This window comes from Stegastes partitus, unplaced genomic scaffold, assembly GCF_000690725.1.
Source record: "Stegastes partitus isolate 25-593 unplaced genomic scaffold, Stegastes_partitus-1.0.2 Scaffold923, whole genome shotgun sequence".
Taxonomy (NCBI): Eukaryota; Metazoa; Chordata; class Actinopteri; family Pomacentridae; genus Stegastes; species Stegastes partitus.
Genome location: NW_007578654.1, coordinates 146,662 through 159,879, shown reverse-complemented (window position 1 = coordinate 159,879; position 13,218 = coordinate 146,662). Strand labels below are relative to the sequence as shown.

Sequence of the window (13,218 nt, the reverse complement as noted above, 5' to 3'; positions counted from 1 at the left end):
CATAAAGTTGTGGTGTATTGTTGTTTTGTAAAGGTGCCTGCTGAAGTTGGAGGCATCGCTTTCAGGTTTGTCCCATCCTCATAAACACAACACGTCTAGAAGAGAGAAGGGAGTTTCAAATGTGTGGATCAGTGGTTAGCACCGTCGCCTCACAGCTAGAAGGTCGCTGGTTCACATCCGGAGATCTTCCTGCGTGGAGTCTCCATGTTCTCCCCGTGCAGCGTGGGTTCTCTCCGGGTTCTCCGGCTTCCTCCCACAGTCCACAAACATGCTGAGGTTAATTGGTGATTGTAAATTGTCCGTAGGTGTGAATGTGAGTGTGCTTGGTTGTCTGTCTCTAAGTGTAGCTCTGTGATAGACTGGTTACCTGTCCAGGTGAACCTGCCTTCACCCTGAGTCAGCTGGGATAGACTCCAGCCCCCCACGAGGATTAAGGTGTAGAGATGATGGATGGATGGATGAACATATTAGAATTTAGTGGCCAAAGGTCACAAAACACATTCTTGGCCACGACTCCAGATGCCAAAGAATTCACAGAAATGTGCAACTGGATAAAATGATCAATGATTTGATAACTTTTTTATCTTAAGGTCAGGTCTGGACAGACATGGATGTGGTCTACAGCTTGCCTGGTTGGTGAAATCACACAATAGTTCTAAAGTAATTAACATGAAGTCACATTTTTTTGCAAATCATTTTTATTAAATCAGTATTTACAGGCAGTTTGTGTTCTGAGCTCAGCAGAACCCGACTGTCTGCTGCTCTGCCGCTAGATTTCCTGAACTAAAAACCTCTTAAAGAGTCTCGTGAATTCGCCCTCAAACATTTTTCTCAGTTTTCTCGAACTACAGTAATAAAAACAACCCGGAAGTAAAGATGTGATACAGGAGGCACAAGCTGAATTCAACCATTACAAGAACGTTTGTATCGATGTTGCACCACTGAATATGGCTTTATTGAGATCTCTCTGTTTGTACAAATAAAAAGGTGAAAAACTGAACATCTGGGCACGACGGTCCTGAAAGCCACGTAGTCGACTCCTCTCTGGTTCACATCCAGCTGCGTCTCGGTTTAAGCAGTGGACCGTCAGTTACTGAACACGTTACCAAGATGCTGACAGTTAAGACAAAAGAAACAAAAAAAAAAACACCTGGCATTCATTCACCTCGGGACGTGGACATCATTTCAGTTACATTTCTCTCGACAGAGCACCGTTTCTAAGTGCTTAACCCAAGCTTAAATACGGACATTAGCTGTTTGCGCAATCAAACCTGCTGGAAAAATACAATCTTAGTTCATTTCATTCATTCAGTCTCGTTCACTTGCACCTGAGTTCCAATGTGCTGTACTTCAGAGGACGACGTGAAGGAACAAGCACACCGCCGAGGAGGTGGCGACGCAACGGGGGAGGCTTGTGAAGTACAGCAGTGAGTTCGTTCTACCATCTGACCCTCCTGCCAGTCGCTGCCAACACCACCTTCCAATAATAGTGACGTTTTTAAGGTTGGTTTTAAAAAGGGATTTTGGTTCGTTTCAATTAAAATACTGCTTTGCTCTGACATCGCTTATAGAAAAAAGCAGAAAAGCTACTCATCTCCTTTTCATGTGTTTTTTTTTTTTTGCTTTTACTTTTAAATAGAAATGAAGTGACAGTCCAAAGAAGACAGCTCAATTAAAAAAAACAAACCGTAAACAGAACTTGTCAGATACACAACTTGACACACACACACGACCCCTACCCTCGGTTTTTAAAAACAAATGGCGATTTACATAGTAGAGGTGCACTGATAATCCCAACCGCTCAGGTAAGTACTCAGCATTAGAGGTGGATTTAATGCAGGACACTTGTCTCTTTAAAACATTTCTGTTTTGCCACCAAACAAAGGTGGACAAATGTGTGTCCTATTTGATAAAAACTGCAGATGTTATGTTTATTTTTTTAAAAATCTCATTAATAAATACAGATTCTTGGTGGTGTACATGTCATATAAAGTACTTCTATCTGTATTTGTTAGATATCAGAGCATCCCTAGTATCGATAAAGACAAGCAAGAAAAACAGAATAAAAATTTTGTGAGCCAACATCTGAAAAATTAAAAACATTGAAGTGATGTCTGGTATTATTGCTGGGAAGAAGCTGCAGCACAAGTGCCAGCGCGTCTCGTTTTGATATGGCCCCTCACGTCTGCTCCGCTCCTCTCTCCTCACTGTCCTTTGTTCAAGTCTTTGCTTCTGGCCTTCGGGCATCCTTGGATGGAGCCGTGAGGGACTGAAGGAAGAGAGAGGTGGAGGTGAGGGGCTTCTCTTAAAGGGGATCATCACAGTGAGTCCAGAAGATGTCCATAATCACAGTGGCCAACACACTGCATTGGGGATAGAAGAGAGCACATTTCCATTTGACTTCCTGCTGGAGTTCCTCGCTCCCTGGCAGCTCCACACTCCTGTGAGTGGGAGGAGGAGGGCAGCGATGCGACTGGACTCGCAGCCCGTCTGGTACAAGGGAACTGAAGGAAGGAAGTTTCAGGAATACAGTCCTATGTTTGCTCACTGGTGGCTCTGCTCGCTCTCCCCTCCATGGCCGGGTGGCCCTCAAGGCCCACTTATCTGTGCTGTCGGAACCCTTGGGTGCCGTCTGGGCCGGCCGGCTGCCGGACAGTGTGATTGTTTGATCTGGTGTCCTCTGAAGGCAATGTCGAGTTATTGCGCCCTGGCCTGGTAGAAAAAGAGGAAACAGGAATAACTCAGAGACAGCAGCCTTTTCCATGTGCCAGCTGCTGGACACAAACTGCTCACAGCTCGTTGCCAGCTGGCAGGTTTCAGCAGCAGTTCTTGTTTTCAACCCATTCAAGCCAAAAGACAGACAAAAACAATGTGCTGCTGTCAGCCATAGTCTGTAAAATAAGACCAGTAGCGAGGCTCAGACTAGTCCCATCATCAGTAGCTGCTTTAACACAGTTATGGTTCTAATTGTTAGCTGGTATTACTACCATTACTGGTATTAAAGGGTTTTTTATAGTGCTAACATTTACAAATGTTCTCCTTCTAGTCCAAGACTGTAGTTGTATAAACGTTAGCAAAACGTTGAATCAAGGGTCATAAATAAAAACAACAATGCTGTTTCAGAGTAAAACATGGCACCACGCTTTAGAAATAAACACGTTTTAAATATCAAAAATGTTGGTCACTGGACTCAGGCTAACTGGAGAGACTGTCAGATTATCGTCTATCTGTGACAACAGCAAGATTCAGTCTTAAGCACAACAATAAACAACGTGTAGTTCTGTTCAGGCTTCAGTAGGTTCTGAGTGACCTCCTAAACCGTCTCCATTTGCTGCTCACCTGTCAGTGTTGGGCTTGTCCTGAGGCGTCTCCTCTGGGCAGGCGCTGCCCAGTATTCTCTTCCTGGCCTCAGCATACTCTGCTTCTCGCTGGGCCAGAGACTTGACCTGCGGCGTAGGCCTGTTCTGATTCAGGGGGGACCCCAGTGACCCGTTGCTCGCAGGCCGCTTCAAAATGCGTATCTGAGGTGGGGGTGCTGCTGGTAGAGAGTCGTCCTGTATCACCATGGTCGTCTTCAACGGAGAGCGTGCAGAGTTACTGGATTCCCTGACGGCAAAACGAGACTCAGTCAGAGATGCATTCACAGCCGTCAGACTGACGACAGGACGTATTTCACTGATGACATGTCAGCTTCTGCTTTGTAGGTCTGCTCCACATTCAGATCTAACAGACTGAGGAGTGCTGCCTGCTTGATGTACTGTCTCACGAAGGACAAGGTGCACAATAGTCACACTGCAGGAAGTGTGATGTGAAGTGACTTACTTAAAGCACATCATGCTGCTACTTCATACAATAAGAAAGTTTGTGTAGTTCTCCTCCACCATGACATGACTTAACTTCAATTTAAGGGTTCTTGGATATATAGAGGGTTTTGTTGTTGTTTACAAACTTTATTTACGAGACAGAACTTGTTGACATGTGCACAGCAAAATGAACAACAAACAGAAAAACACTGAAGAGGACGATGTGCTTGCAAACAGAATCGACATTAGTGGTCGGGTGGCACAATCAATTTAAAAATCATGATTTTGGCATTTGAACACAGTCAGCTTTGATCTTGGTGTTTAAAATGCTCCACTTTTAGAAAACAGCCCATGTGTAGATGAAATCACTTGGTTTCAGTTTGGGTAACTCTGACATTACAACATCTTGTTTTACTCTTTGAGGCCATTTTTGGTCACTCACCTGAGACCAGAGGTTTCTCTGAGCACAGCTTGTTTCTATTGTTCTGCCACATGAGATCATGAGACTCATTTGTTTGACCATTTAAATAAACGCTACAAAGCTCTGTATGATGATCCTATCTGAATGTCATCCAAGGCAAAAAAAAGAAAAAATATTCTGGATGGATCAATGTGAGAAAAGTTCCAAGTGGTTTCAGTATTTTTTTTTTTTAGCATGTAAACTGTTTTAATTTAATTTGCACCCATAACTGAAAATCAATCTGTCAAGTCTGTGCTTGTATTTATGGCAATAAGCAATAGAGGATAGTTTTCAGTTGGATTCAAACAAATGAAATGAACAGTCCTTACTTTTCTCTCTGGCTGATCCGTAGCTTCTCTTCTAACCGTTTTTCCATTTCCTGAGGGGAGAGGAGCGCAAACAGACATTCATGTCAACACACAACATGGTCAGATGGACTCGGTGAGGAACAAGTGCAGCAGGTAAGTCGGTGGGACGCTGGATGGAAAGCAGGATTCAGTTACGAGCTATTTATACATGTGTAGGGCAGCTGCCAAGTCATAGCAGAGTGTGTGCTCAGCTAGCCAACATTAGCCCACTGATGCTGCCAGCCAGCGAAAACTGAATATAAGGTGAGCCGAGGAGCTGAGGATCCGCACGTTGGACCTGCTGACGTCAGGCTGCTCCTCGGAGCCACGCCCCTTACGTCACCAGCCACATTACCGTGACGACAGCTCGCTCACGTGAGCCGACGGTTACCGACTGACCAGTCTGGCAACATAACTGACTCGCAAGCAGCCGACTAGTTGACACAACATGGCCGAAATTGTTGTCGAACAACAACCTGGTCCCGTCAAGTCGCCCCACAGGGCTGGCGTCAGGACCAGTCCGAGCCAGACTCCGTGAAAACTGGAAATCAATGTGGTTCACGTTTCACGAAGCTGTAACTTCACGGCAGACAAACGCTGTTTAACTGGTGTTTAGTGCTACTGGTCGCAGCCCACAGAACGCTCCGGGCTTCGACGTGGAGGAGAGTCAATGTTTAGGATGACATTTATAAAAAAACAAAAAACAAAAGCAAAAAAACAAGTCATTAGCTTTATAGAAATGCATTGAGTTGAATACAAGACAAAGACGGCTGGTGGATGAGGCTGTAGATGTCCTGTGCGGGTTACGGACATTTGACAAACACGGAAACCATCAGAAAACTGACACACTTTCTGTGTGAGCCTGCAATGAAGAGCTAACTTAGCATAGCCTCAACGGTAGCATTCGGACTGGAACTCTTACTCCTTGGGCTTAGCTCGCGTCGTGTAGCCATATTTGTTAGCTGGCTACCGCTAGCTAAACATCTAGCATGTTAACGTTTTGTAACGCGAAGTGATTTCACAACAGCCATCGTCAGTCGGCTGCTCACGTCCGCGTTAAGCTCAACTCGCTCGCTAGCTAACGCTACTTGACGGTAGCTCACCAAGTTTCTTGAAGCTAACGTTAGCTTTAGCTACATTGTTGGCACGAGGAACAGTCGTTGACATGGAGCAGCCTTCCGAGAACTTCTAAAAGCGGCCCCGTTCACAGAAAGAGTCACCCGAAAACATATCCGTCCTCAACTGAAGCTACACGGAGTGTTTGGCTATTTACCCCACTATCGGCAGCGTCCTCCCAACTTTCAGCGACCTCCTCATCCATGTTTCATTTTGCTCAGACACGCTGTGGATTTGATGCCCGGAGCTCCTGCAGGTCCGCCCCTCGGCTGTCTGCAGCCTCTGACGTCACGCTGACGGATTTCCCCGGAGCCCCTCCGCGGAGCTCGATGGGCCACAGCCTGCGAGCCCGCTATGTAATTAATCTGTTCTAAGTCCCAATCACTTAGCAGTTAGTCCAGTAAAGTCACTGCAGACCAACCATCCGAATCCAGCCTGATCCATGGATAGAGATGGGTTCTGAAGTGAAGGTCTGGCCCCAGATGTTACCGACATGAAACACAAAACAAACAAGATCTCCACTGACTTCATCCTCCCTGTACATGAACGATCCATTCACCAGTGTTCAATAAACAACCCAACAGGTCACTTCCCACCTTGTACATATACATGTATATATTATTATTAATTTCTTTATTTATTTTATCTCCTTTTGCACTGTTTTAAAATTTGATTTAATCATTTTTTGCTTATTTTTTTAATCCCTTTCTCTCTCTCACTCTCTCTCTCTTTATATATATATACATATACTCATATATATTTATTTCTTGTGTGTTGTATTCTTTATTCTTATTCATCTTTTTAATATTGTTTCGATGTGGAACAGGTGCACAAAGCATCTCACTGCGCGTTATACCAGGTATAACTGTGTTTGGGACCAATAAAGGCCTTGAATCCTTGAATCCTTCAATTGTTTACGCTTCAAATGAGGAACAATTTGGGGACACCAGTTTGAATGGGGGCTGCAAGGTAGCTCGGTGGTTAGCATCATTGCCTCGCAGCTAGAAGGTCGCCGGTTCGCATCCCGGGATGCGTGGAGTCTCTCTAAGTGTAGCCCTGTGATAGACTGGTTACCTGTCCAGGTGAACCTGCCTTCACCCTGAGTCAGCTGGGATAGACTCCAGCCCCCCATGACCCTAGTGAGGATTAAGGCGTAGAGATGATGGATGGAACTTTAATGTCTCTCAGGCTGCTATCTTGGCCAGGCTTCTCTTGTATCTCAACGGGACCGATCTCCTCCATGCAGTGAGCTGGATAGTTGCAGGGAGACAGCTGCAGGGATCAGCTCACCTGCATTCAGTCACCTTATGCCATAAGGCCTTGTCCATTCCTCCGTCTCCACCACACCACAGACATGGAAACCCTCTTCCCCGTCTCCTGCCCGCCTTCCCCAATCCACTGCCGTTGGACCGCCCTGACCCAGCCTGCAGTTGGCCTGGACCTGCTGCCAGCCCCGCTCCAGTGTTTTACCAGCCTCCCCCTGAGCCTGCCCAACCCTTCAGTTGAGTTCTCCGTCCCTTGAGTCATCCCGTTTTGTTCGTCTTGCTTAGGTTACTCATTCTCGTTTTCCTCAGGCTTCCTCTGTTTGTGTGAAGTTTCTTTCTTTTCCCCATTCCAAGTGGGAATCCCAACAAACAGCACATTGAACACAACATGAACAGCTGATGCTCGGCAGCGTTGACCCCCTCGGGAACAGGTGAGGGGACAGGGCGGGTTCGATGGGACCTCTGGGGAGCGGCGACTGGCTGATTACACAAACTAATTCAAACCCTAATGACGTTACCATCACAGCTTCTGCAGCTCAAACCGCTGAAACCCTCACCATGGCTCCGTCCCTCCAACTGCTTCACCAGAACTGACTGAACTCCCTCCTGGTCTTTAGGTGGTACTTGTGGTGGGTGTTTATGCACTCAGAAGGCCCGGTGAGCCCACTTGCAGCCGTGGAGGTGCTCCCAAGACAACTGCTCCAACCACTATGCTACAGAACCCCCCGACAGACTCCAAGGGAATCCGCTCTGAAGCCTAAACAGGGCCTTGAAATATCACCTAAGGTCAAATGTCACATCCCCAGTGGGAGGTCTATTTATGGTTTCCAATGCAGCGGGTCGATCTTTAACTGTTTTCAAGTTACAGTGCCGTCAATGTTTACGAGTGAAATCATCCTTTGAAATCCAAGTCGTGCACTTTAGTGATTATTGATTGCAGTAGGTGGCGCTGTCTTGAAAAAAGGCTCTAAATGTGGGTAGCGCAGTTCTCTGCCATCTCCTGTAGGCGTCGCTGTTGTACCATCAGTCAGACTCCTTGTGCTTCAGATAATAATAACAACAACAATAATAATAATAATAATAATAAAACAGTGCAAATGCAAATATACATGATTTGTGCAAATACCAGTGTAATCTAAATAGATTATTTCTAAATATAAATGGTTTAATTGCCTTGATTTGTATTTACATCTGAGTAAATGATCAAACTTTGACTTTGTGTGCTGTGTTCTCTATCTGCGGACTTGTGTGGAGACAACTTTGACCCATAAAGTCTCAAAACACCTTAAATATATATTTATTAATAATTAGGCCACATTTGCTGCGTGATGGGGGGAGAAGATCAAACATTGTAACTGACTGCACTGAAGTCATATAAAACATAACTGGACTGTTAGTTTGTTCCCCAGATTTTTCTTTAAATTGAGCTTGTATTCCACGTCCCCACTGAGTGTTTATCAATACATCAAGTTTGTTGGCACAGCTCACAGGAAGGTAAGATAGTAAAACCTCGGATGACCACACCTGCCACACCACTGCTGCTACATGTGGTTCTGTTATAGCACTTTGTAATTGTTGATCTTACAAAGTGCTATTTAAATAAACCGCTGAACATTTCTCAGCCAAAGCTTATATCTAAATGTGAGGGGATGTTTTGTATGCATGTGTGTTAACATCTGCAAAAATTGGATTTCTGTGTACTTGTGTAGAGCCTGATAAAAATAGAAGTTTTTTTTTAGCCTCAGACGCCCCTATACACAACCTGTATATTTTTAATATTCAGTGTGGATTTATGGTCTCAGGAGGGACGAGTCCTTTATAAGTTCCAATCTCAGGTTTAAAAAAAAATGTTGGAAATTGATATTTGTGCCTGAGTTACAAGGATTTTAACTGGGACTGTTGGCTAAAAGGGGGAAAGGCTTGAAAACCCTTTTGTGATGAGTCTATTTCTGTTTTGCGTGGACACACAAGCCAGAGTCTGTTGAACCACAGCTGGTGTTCAGTCTCAGGGTAGAACACAGTACTGTAGGCTGTCGTATGAGTGGCGTGTCTGCTGAGGTCAGATGAATTCAGTTCAGTTTAGTAATAGTAACATGAATATAATAACACTAATAAATCGTAAAGGATGACATAAATCATGAATTACATGATGCAAATCCTGGCATTTAAAAAAACACACAAAGCGGTGCACATTACAAACTAATAAGGCAGCACAGGATTCAGACTGCTCTCTGAGGGAAGGATGTTTTCATCAGCAACATACAAGAAAAATTGAAACCAAATGTAGTAATAATAACAATAATTCAACTGCTACCCATGACTGATATGTGTGCGCACACAGTTTGGTCTTAATCTGATCCCAGACAGTCAGTGTTGAATGTGTTGTTTTGATTGAATAAAAGAAAAGCAGACCTGCTCTAACATCATACAAGGTTCTTAAATAGAATAGAATAGAATAGAATAGAATAGAATATACTTTATTTATCCCAGACCTGGGAAATTATTAAAGATTAAAATGATTAAATATAGATGTTGTACACAATATTGTATTAAATAAAAATGACCCAACATAACATGCTTTGTTTTTGTATCACATGTTACACACAAATGTTGTTTTATTGCTACCGGAGTTATATTAGCTTCCTCCTCGTAGTTGCGTTCCCAGATAAGATAGGCTTTCGAATGCTGTCAGGGTGATTTGAACCGGACGTGCTGGAGCTGACCTGAGGGGGAAAAAAACCAAACAAAACTCAGTGAACTACCTGATGTGCACGTCGTGCTCTCACTGTGGCCGGATATATTTGTGTTTTAGGGTGTTCTATAGAAACAGCTGTAACATAAGTGTGTGCGTGCTCAGCTGATTGTCCTGCACAGATTAGATCGATGACCAGAGTTCCTACACGTCTGCTGGCCTCTGAAATAGCTGGTGTGCATCATAGTTTACATCTACCAGCTCAAAGACGTTTGGAATCTGTTACGGGTCGGTTAGAGGCTCAAGTGCAAGGCAGCAAAGCACAGCACACGATAACTTTAAATTCAACAATAATTTGTTCACAAATATGTACAAAAAGTTAAACTGAGGTCAACAGGAAGTGACGGGGCTGGGAGGGTGAAGCGGGGTGACTACTCAGGGGAACATGAAATCAGAGGGTAACAAAGTTAACCTGAACTACCTCTGAAGGAGTTTTTTGTTGTGATTTTATCTGTTTTCAAGTTGCATCGTGTTTATTTTATACACTGCAAATGTGTTCCTGGTCGTTGGACATCTCTAGTATGTGGCAGTGCTTCTTCCTGTGGACAAACTGTATGTAATGATGTTTTACGGATTACAAGTTTTTTAGAATTAGTACTGTAAGGATATTTATTTTCCAAATAAAAACATTTGACTGATTTACTTCTGGTGTTTTTAATTATTAAATGCATTAATATTTGCATTTTTTTGCCGTCATTTTCATCCACCAGTGTTCTTTGGGGAAATGTGAGCCTTTAAAATCTTTATTTATTCATCACAAACACCACAATCACTGCACCCTCTTTTATTTTAAAATCAGAGCTTTTCTTAAATGAGTAGATTCAGAGAAGGACACGTAAAACTGGAATCTATTCACCAATAATGTCCTGCTCTCACCAGTGTACATGTGGTCAGTGTTAAAATGTCTGTCATGGATCAGACACTCTTAAGTGTTAGTATTTCAGAGATGTTTGAAATCAGCTGGTAGATTTATGTAAAATGCAGGGCGTCAGGAGGAGAAGTCAGAAAGCATCAGCAGTCAGGCCTCTACCTGTCAAAAAACACTCGGTCCATCTCAACCATCAACTCGTATTCAGTCTCTTGACATTAATTCATATTAAGCATTTTCAACAAATTCACACCAACATGATGGAAAATGAAATAAAAACCTTGAACTCCAGAATGAGTCTTAATAAACTTTATTCCTGCTTTCAGTCAGTACATTTTACATTTTACTCAGTGCTTCGTAGTTTTATTCTGAATCCATTTCAACATTTCTTTTGATTATTTATTGACAGACGTTTGTACTTTTCCTCACAGACATATAAAACTCACTTATTCCTTCACTTCTGAGCTGCTGCAAACTCTGCAGAGTGCATGACAGACATTCAAACATAGACATGCTGGTTACATAATGTGGGAAAACAGATTGCTGTCCAATAAATAGAATTAAATTTGTGGACAAAGCAGTTGTTCAGAGTTTAGAAAGTGATGTCACTATATTAACTCTTTCTTCCACATATCACGTTGTACTACCCGGGCAGAATTCAAATATCAGACATCTTTCTTGTGTTTGGTTAGAAATAATATGATGCTATTGCTCTTCTAAATTCAGTTGAAGGATTGCAACACTGCAGATTTTTTAAAACTATCGCTTCATCAGAACTTCTACCCAACTTCCATTTCCATGCTCAAGATTTTTCACTTCAGGTTAATTAAAAACATAAATAAAAACAGTGAAGTTCCACATGAGTCATAGATGTGTATATTCTCTGTAAGAATAAAAACGTTTCTTAAATATAATTGGATTTAATTCCCTTCTTCATGAAAAGAAAATCAGAATGATATTTTGAAACTTTTGGTTCTTTCAAAATGTCCAAGCTCTTCTTCTTCTTCTTCCTGACTGGGCTCCACCATCAGCACCGATGGACGTAGTATCCTGCCACATATCCTATGATGAAAACGAGCACCGTCGCGACTAAGGCTCCGACAACCTTCACTGCTATTCCAGTGGGGCCAGTACACATTGTGTTGCGGATCCTGTAGATGTGAGAGAAAGTGAGGCAGAGTCTTGACTGTATTCACCACATGAGCTCTTTAGTTAGACTATGATGGTCTTATGTAGAATTCAACTGCTGTTTTGGATGAAGGCAATAACAACCTTTTTTGACCTCATCAATATTTTGCTTAAGTCCACACATGGATTTTCCTCTTTCATATCTTCCTACAGCTCTCTGGGTTTACTCCTCTGCAGCAGCAGGGAAAACCAATAATACACAAACTACATGATTGATGCATCTTTATGGAAGACGTCATTTCATCTCACCTCGTCGTGGTGGACTGTGAAGCCTCCACGTTCATGTTGATGTTGTCCTCGTTCCAGCGATCATATTGTACGCTGCCTGTGCCGTTGGGTTCCATGGTGTAGATGTTGTTTATGTGCTGGATTCAGGGATCAGTCGCTGCTTCACTGCTGTGTGCTGTGACACAGTGACGGTGAAGAGTTTGTATGAAAATATGTACAGCAAGTGTCCATAAAGCATGTGTCCATAAGGCATGTAGACAACAGCTAAACACAAAACAGCTACTTTAATATGCTGTCATTTTGGGTTGTTATATTGAGAATTAAAGGTAAATCACTGTTGTTTGAATCCTTGTTGCCCTCTAATGGCTGTACTGATCAGGTTGTAATGCACTACAGTCCTGCTATGAGCCCCTAAAACAGAATTCTGTTCATATGTTTACATAAATATAAAAGCTGTGCTCACCTGTGATGTCTGAAACAGTCTCCAACCTGCTCACAACTCTGCCCTCCGGTGCTTTTAAATCCTGACACAGAGAGCCATGCCTCCTGCTCAGTTAAACCTCGACCATAGTTCATGTGTTCACTGAGGTCAGCCTGTCATAAATCCACTGGCTGTCATCCAGCTCTTGTCTTTCTCCTCATTATACGACTCTTTCTCAGTGATAAAGTCCAGCTCGAGATTGTTATCACATCCTGTGCAGATAGTGGAATGCAACGCCAAAAAAAACAATAAGTTGAAGATGTTCATGAGACTCAGGTGTGCATGAAAAGCTGGTTAATTAAACACAACATCACTTTTATTGTTTTTCTTTGACTGTACAGTAGAGGATAAACACTCAGCTCTCACAGCACCCTCTTGTGTTTGTGGATGTGAGGAAATTCAGCAATCTCAGGCTGACGCTTGTTTTATTGCAGTCCTGACCGCTAACCTACAGTCCATGCAGAGCAAACTTTGGTATTCCATTTGGTTTCTGTCTGCCAAGACCAATTACATGTGTTTCAAGATAGCAAAGACTCAATTTTACTTAAATAATGCTTTCACTTGATTTGAATATTTGATATTAGAACATCTTTTTGGCGACACATGCCATGTTATTGTTAAACTGTGTATATTATCTCATGTACCAGTGCCAAAGGAAAACTTAAAACTTGCGCCAGTGTGACCCAAACTGCTGTAATTATGAAATTTCA

At 42.9% G+C, this 13,218-nt stretch overlaps 2 protein-coding genes across 2 annotated transcripts; both read right to left on the bottom strand.

The window, feature by feature from the left end:
• Positions 1-680: 680 nt before the first annotated feature.
• Positions 681-5,996, bottom strand: szrd1 (SUZ RNA binding domain containing 1). The gene is made up of 4 exons (XM_008293925.1): positions 5,884-5,996; positions 4,593-4,642; positions 3,340-3,606; positions 681-2,712 (listed from the first exon to the last, which is right to left on the bottom strand). The coding sequence occupies exons 1-4, from the start codon at positions 5,929-5,931 to the stop codon at positions 2,601-2,603; spliced, it is 477 nt and encodes a 158-aa protein (XP_008292147.1). The 5' UTR covers positions 5,932-5,996; the 3' UTR covers positions 681-2,600.
• A 5,642-nt stretch (positions 5,997-11,638) lies between these two features.
• smim1 (small integral membrane protein 1) lies at positions 11,639-12,143 on the bottom strand. The gene is made up of 2 exons (XM_008293924.1): positions 12,049-12,143; positions 11,639-11,762 (listed from the first exon to the last, which is right to left on the bottom strand). The coding sequence occupies exons 1-2, from the start codon at positions 12,141-12,143 to the stop codon at positions 11,639-11,641; spliced, it is 219 nt and encodes a 72-aa protein (XP_008292146.1).
• Between the last annotated feature and the right edge of the window lie 1,075 nt (positions 12,144-13,218).

Excerpts from the sequence above, each read along its gene's own strand:
- szrd1 (XM_008293925.1), bottom strand. The coding sequence starts at position 5,931 with ATGGATGAGGAGGTCGCTGAAAGTTGGGAGGACGCTGCCGATAGTGGG. Across the intron at positions 4,643-5,883 it reads AGGACGCTGCCGATAGTGGG|GAAATGGAAAAACGGTTAGA; the intron begins GTAAATAGCCAA and ends CTCTCCCCTCAG. Across the intron at positions 2,713-3,339 it reads GACAAGCCCAACACTGACAG|GCCAGGGCGCAATAACTCGA; the intron begins GTGAGCAGCAAA and ends TTTTTCTACCAG.
- smim1 (XM_008293924.1), bottom strand. The coding sequence starts at position 12,143 with ATGGAACCCAACGGCACAGGCAGCGTACAATATGATCGCTGGAACGAG. Across the intron at positions 11,763-12,048 it reads TCACAGTCCACCACGACGAG|GATCCGCAACACAATGTGTA; the intron begins GTGAGATGAAAT and ends TCACATCTACAG.